The 6,830-nt window shown below is 47.1% G+C and overlaps 1 protein-coding gene across 1 annotated transcript in view; it reads right to left on the bottom strand.

The window, feature by feature from the left end:
* The window catches only part of LOC119446770 (sodium-dependent dopamine transporter), a 75,040-nt gene extending 68,547 nt beyond the window's left edge, over window positions 1-6,493 (bottom strand). The window contains exon 1 of the mRNA XM_037711311.2: window positions 5,819-6,493. Within this exon, the coding sequence (XP_037567239.1) occupies window positions 5,819-6,140 (322 nt within the window). The 5' untranslated portion in view covers window positions 6,141-6,493. The remainder of the gene's footprint in view (window positions 1-5,818) is intronic.
* Between the last annotated feature and the right edge of the window lie 337 nt (window positions 6,494-6,830).

The raw sequence follows: 6,830 nt of genomic DNA on the forward strand, positions 1-6,830 counted from the left end.
GTACAACTGACCAATGTTTAAGTTGGTTCCAGTTGCTACTGATACAACTGGTCAAAGTTCCAGTTGGATCCCAACTGGGTCCAGTCACTCCCAGTATAACTGGAAAATTGTTCCAGTTGGATCCCAACTGGAACCAGTTGCTACCCAGTTGCTTTTCAACTGGGACCAGTTGGCGTGTAACTGGGACCAGTTGGTTTCCAGCTGGAACCAGTTCATCCCAGCTGATCCCAGTTGGATCCCAGTTAGAAATTTTCACCTGGGAGGGAATGGCCAGGTATGGATTGAATTATGGCACGAGATAATCGGAAATAAAATTGTTGAACTGATGAAGAGTAAACGATGTGAAAAAGCTAAATTACATTTTAAAATGCTCTCCATCTATCTGTGTGTTGTGCTGTGTCTTCCTCTTCTATCTTCTTTCTTTCTTACTCTTCCAGCAGGTACACGTGATGTTGTTTTCAGAAGGCTATTGCCTGCTGCTTTCTGTTTGAGTGGCCTATGTAACACGTTTTGATGAAATGAATGAATCAATACAATTTATTCAAAAAGGAATGACTCTGGGAAGTAAGTTAATAACAATAATAATAATAAAACCGAGACCGGTATTTAGCCGGAAGAGTAGTTACACGTTGCGCTCCTAATTACGATTGGTACTTATAAACAACATAGTAAGTATACTAAGCATGCATGATTTCTATATTCAAATTTTTTGGACAATCACGTTCTCCCGCGATCTCGATCCGAGAGATGCGGATTACTATGTCTTGGTCCATAGTTTCATTCATTATCCAATCAACTTATAGTCACGAGCGATAAGCGCCCACCACCAAAGCATTGCATAGTTTGTGTTCTTGCATTGCAGTAATAGTAACAGTAGATGCATGCAGCGAAGGCATCCCAAGCGGCCGGAAAACTACTATAGGGGCGCTGTTTCACAACAATACTTATGTGGACACGGAGTGGAAGCTATACAGCTGGCGTCAGTCAGCCATTCAGGTGCACGATCATGCGGGTGCGTCTGCGCTGCATGCAGCTCTGCGTGTTGAACGCCAACCTCCGAAGCTTCTATTCCACAGTTCCACATAATTGAGAAACAAGGTGTGGTTCCGAAACGTCACACGCGGGGGGCTTTCGAGTTGAGGCTGAAGAAAAAGTTTTGGGCCCACGGAGTTTCCAGAGAAGAGCGAGCTGCATTCCAGGGATGAAACCAATGATGCCGCAGAAACGCTTCTGGTGGAAATGTTCGCGACGACGAGAGAGAATACTGCCACGTAGCCCTCGTGGACGAGGTCAATTGCCATGGGCTGCTGCATGACACCGATGGCTGTTCGCCTTTTGTCTTCCTGTATATGGCCGCCATCGCGCCATATATCACCTCGCGCAATCCCACTGCATGTTCCACCCTGAAATGGTTCGTCAGGTCGCTGTCGCGATGCTTTGTGCGTCGATGGCGTCTTATAAACAATGTTGCGATAGCCGGCAGCACCACGGCTGCCACCCGCCCGGTTTCTACTCCGGTCATGCCTTGTCGTCAGTGGATGTGCGAAAAGCTCCTTTCACGCTACACGGGATCTTAAAGCAGGTTCTCGGTAACGTCAGTAACACGACCTATGCGAGATCGCCCCGATCAACATGCCCACCTCGTCTGATGCCTCGCTTCCGAGTGACAGGACGCACTTGTGCTGGCTAAAATCCTATCGCTCCCACAGCTCCCCGTTATCATGTGACGTGACGATGCCAAGTCCGCCGCGACGGGGGATGATGCTGCACGTAGTGCTCGTGTACGATACGACGGCGTCGCAGTGCCTCGAACGCGATAGACGAGGTATCGTGCAAAGTTGCGCGAAATATAATGCTCAGATATGCTTGTGGTGTTTCGGAGAAAAAGAAAAAAAGACTCGAGGGACAGGAAGAAGAAAAAGAAGGGTCAATAAGTTCACTTGCAAATAAATGAGTGCACTTTAATTCATATTTTATATTTGGCGCAGCAAGCCATGTAGTTCGAAGTAACGTTTGTAAGAAAAGCGGATGGCCTGGCGACCGTGAACACCTACTAGCTAAATAGCGAAGACCCCGTGCTCGTTCAGCAATCAGCGACTTGGTCGGAACGGCTTTGGATCATCGCTCAGAATATACATTTTTCTCTCAAGTTTTCCCTCCCCCCACCCGGTTAACCGCCGGCTTTTTGACCAATCCCCCCCCACCCGTAGTGGGCACGCGCCATAATATAGGAAGGAAGCAAGAAGAGTCGACTGAGCGAAGAGACCGTTGTCGGGAAAGGTGCGGTACGCATCGATGCTTCTGTATCCGAAGTTGAGACTATGTATCCGAGACATCCACATATACATTCCAAGAACGAGACTGAGAGCACGGCTAACATATTATTGCAAACGCTAATGCAGCAGCAAACCGTATACAGTACGAGCTGCCACGACGAGTTCTTGAAGCAGCGTGCGTCTTACCAAAATCCCAGAAACTATATGTCGATGAGATAGAGTTGATTGTTTCGGTGGGGCGGTCCACTACAGCCAATCTGTGGCTCAGATTTTATGAATACGCATGTACAAAGGACCAGTGGATGTCTTCGGATGATAAGGTGTCTTATATGCACCGTTCTTTATCGGGTAACGTCAGGTAATTTGACGGCTTATCGAATATGACATTCGATAAGCCGGTGCAGTCACCCATGGCACAAATGGAGAGATAGCTTTCCCTCTGCTTTTAAGCGAAATCCGATTGACCGATGGGACGATGTACAAGCTTTCAGACAAAGAGAAGGGACGCTCTTGGATTATTTTTTGATGGGAGAGACGATTGGTCTATACGTTGCCGACCCTATATAGATTTACGTGTTCTGCAGTCCTGCCATAGATAATTCACGGCATGACTATATAAAGACTCGCAAAGAGATTGAGCGTGTACACTGTCCAACTTCCATAGATTACTTGCTCGCCTAAGTATGTCTCCTGTGATCGCCTAGTTGAAGATCCCCTTAAAAAAAAAAGAAAAAAAAAAAAAAAAAACGATATCTCATCACTAAGTACTCACGTACTGTCGGCCAAAAAATTTTACGGACCACGGGATCTCAGAAAACGCTAAATATCCGAGCAGCCTTTAAAAGTAGCCAGTAAAACTGTACATCACAATGTTGTTCGCATATACCAGTAGAGACTGGAAATGGGAATACCAGGCTGCGTTTTGAGGCTGCGGAGATATTCAGCTTTGTGTCAGATCCTTTGGTCCGTAAACTTTTTTGGCCGATAGTACATGGCGATCGAAAAGCGAGAATATTTCAATATTGAATTCGACCTTTGTGATGAAACGAAAAATGGGTACCTCTTGAAATCAAACATTTTATATGTTAAAATGATAGTAAATGGAAAGAAGTATGGACTCACTAGTAGACACTGGAGCGTTAGTAAGCTTGGTGATTCAGGACCTTGTTCAAGGAAGCAATGTCCATGAAGGGAGAGCATACAGTGTTCAAAGGTATGATGGAAAAACTAGAATGTTGCAACACAGGATGGAAATAGAACTTGCATTTTGTGGGCATCGACTGAAAGTGGATGTACTTAGCATGCAAAGTATTGACTTGTTGTTTATTTTATCTAGAACTGATATGAAGTGACTGAATATGAACATTTCTTGGAAAGACGAAGTGACCGTTGACGGATGAGTTAAGCCTAATGGGTGCGGAATTTCAAATTGCCATCGGACAGTTAGAACCGCCGATTAAGATGATGACAATCATGAATTGCTGATCAAAAAAAAAAAATAGAGAGGCAAACTTGGCAGACATTTTAGCTCTATCGTTTAGTAATCGTTCGGTAATAGAGAGCTTTAGGTTAGGAGAGGCAAGCCGCAGCCAGGCGTTGGGGGACGCAAGCCACCGGGCGTACGAAAGAACCCAAAGCGAGCACAAAAGAGCGCGAAGGGCCCGTAATGGAGTCCCTTAACGCTAATTGGATGCGGCTTGCGTCAACCTAAAACTCTCGAATATCGCTTGGTTGTTGGTAGTCATTGTAGCACGTTTTTGTTCTATATATTCATGCATCATGTGATCGGCTACATCAAACACGTTTTTCATCGCTTATTTCGTGCAGCTGAACACGAGGTCGCGGGTTCGATTCCCGGCACGGCGGCCGTATTTCGATGGGCGCAAAATGCATGCAACCCAAGTATGCCAAAGTTAATCCGGAGCCGTCCACTACGGTGTCTCTCATATTCCTGACAGTATTGCCTCATTGGGCGGACGTTAAACCCCGTGAGTCAGTGAATTTCTTCACGAACCGCCTCATACCATGAAACGCGAACACTGTTACGGCCGTGATGGCATAATTCGTGTGGGCGTATATTCTACACGTGCGTAGCGTTTTAATCCCCCACACGTGATCGTGCGTAATTCTATGCGTGATTATTTTCAATTAGCTAATATAAATGTGCACATTAATGATTCCAGTTCTGAATTCTTTCCTTATCTCTCTCCCTCTCTCTCTCTCTCTCTCTCTCTGTGTGTGTGTAGAGCAAATATTTTCTTTATGCGCCAGTTGCTTTTTCCTATAGAGCCTTGTCCAAACTGCGTTCATGCAATGAACGGTATAGGACGAATGTGGAGAACTAAGGATCCGGGAAGGACATCACGAATGCACGGATGTTCTTTTGACGCCACTTGGTTGCAGCAGGGAAGGAGAACTGAGTCCGTGAAGCATTTGAGTGTTTTGGCAGCACTATGGCTTCAAAAAAGTCAATACGCAGGCTAAACGAAGTCTATAAAACGTCAGTTTATCTTTCCGCATACACCATAGAGATTGGTATAGGGGCATTTTTTTTTCTCCATATCTGGTAAATGGCACGTACGACTTGTGGACCTAAGTGGTGCGACATATAAGTTCGAAGAACAAGCGCGCAGGATACAAGTCTGGCAGTTCTCCGCGAAGACGTCCGCTCAGGCTCGTTAGCGTCGTGCCTACATATTGCCTCCGTTTCAGCGCCTTTGTCGGGGCAGACAGCAGGCGTCGATGAGGCATTGCAACGAGTTATGCGCGTGTGTGCAATGCTCAGCACCCGCGACTTTTCTTTCACCCTGCAACCTTTCTTTGGCAGTCGCGTCGGCGATTGTCCTCGCGGTTAGCGACAAAACCAACTGATTTCAACGAAATTCTGCGAAATTAAGATGCCATTATCCTATAGGATATTCACACCTGAAATAAAATTCGATTTGGGCGGCGTACCTGCACATGCGCACTGCGGTGCAACGCAACTCGATTTCATGTGAAGAGTAAGATTAGGTGCTTATTGCTTAGATTGCGTTTATATTTTCAATCACGGCTCATAAATCACGGCTCACATGATATTAGCTTGTCAAACCTTTTATGTACATCGCACTCCTGCCTAAGGCCTGTAAAAAGAAGCAGGCAGTACGAAATAAAATAAAATAAATAAATAATCCTTTATTTATTTTTTACCACTCATCACAAAGCGGTAGGGACAGCAAGTGCACGGGACCGCTATCTATTTGCTCTTTCGAATGTTCATACTGTCGCTATTTAAGACAACATTAGCTTCATATCTTTCTAGGAAAGTAATGATGCGAGGTATAGCATTTGGGCAGTTGCAAGTAATATAAGGCTGTGCTGTTATTCAATTTATAGATTACTATATATTCTATTTTCTCAGTAAACGAGTGCGCGCAGCTGACCACCGAAAGTTTTCTCGCAATTTCTATAATAGTTTATCCGGCTAGGCCTTTAGTCCTCATAAGCTGAGGGTGTTTCAGGTTTGAGTTCGATGTATGAGGTACTTCTGAGAGAACACTTACCCCCGCCGTAGGTGTAGCAGAGGTAGGGGAAGCGCCACACATTGGACAGGTCCACGGCAAATCCAATCACGGACAGGAGGAAATCGGCCTTCTTTCCCCATACTTCTCTGTCGCCGGACTTCCGGTCCAAACTGTCCGTCGCACCCTTGCTGTCGGAGCGGGGAGTCAAGCAGACTTCCGTCACGGCCTGAGAACCGGAGTTGTTGGCCGACGACGAATGCTGCTCGTGCCGATCGGAAGAAGCCGCGTTGCAGCCACCTTCGTTGACCAACGAAGCCTTGGGCTCGCCCGCCAGAGGCGAGCTTTCGTCTGTTTCCGCCATGAAAAATGGGGCAGCGTGTCTCTTCTAGCGATGACTCGTGAGCACGTAGTTCGCAATGGGCCAAGAGACGAGCATTCGGCTGGACGCACCTGTTGCTTAAATTAAGCTTGGAACCTCTCCCCGCAAAAACGAAAAATGTCGGTTTGCGCGAGGTCCTAATAGCTTCCCCGAGTTGATTTGTCAGTTGCCGCCTTTTATCCGCTGTATTTCTTGCTCCTTCCTATTTGTTGAAATCGCCTGCTCGACGATCCCAGCAGACGACGCGGCCGCACCGCAGAGCAGACGACGCGAGTGCGCTCCCTGCTTCGCATCGAAGGACCGCTCGCAGGGCACGTGATTCGGGTCGGCCAATAGCATCGTGCGGGTGTCGTCATTTCTGGCCAATGGGCGAGCGAAGTTCCCGAAAGAGAAGAGAAACACCGAGGGAAAGAAAGTTCGGCCGCCTCGAAGCTTTTCGCTCAACTCTGGGAAGCCTTTGCCTGGCTCGAAAAAGTAGCGCCGGAGACCAATAAAGCAGTGCAGTGCGCGCGGTTTGCGCTCTTGCAGAAACCGTGGGGCGCGACGCGTTCCGGCAGTTGATGGATTTTTGCGGAGAAAAGTGGTGTGTGCAGTTTGAAGAGGGAGCGCGGCCAGTCGGGCGCTGAGAGAGCTGCCGCGCCGCCGCCTTTTTTCTGTCTTTGCTTCATCGGA

Source organism: Dermacentor silvarum, chromosome 3, assembly GCF_013339745.2.
Source record: "Dermacentor silvarum isolate Dsil-2018 chromosome 3, BIME_Dsil_1.4, whole genome shotgun sequence".
Lineage (NCBI taxonomy): Eukaryota > Metazoa > Arthropoda > Arachnida > Ixodida > Ixodidae > Dermacentor > Dermacentor silvarum.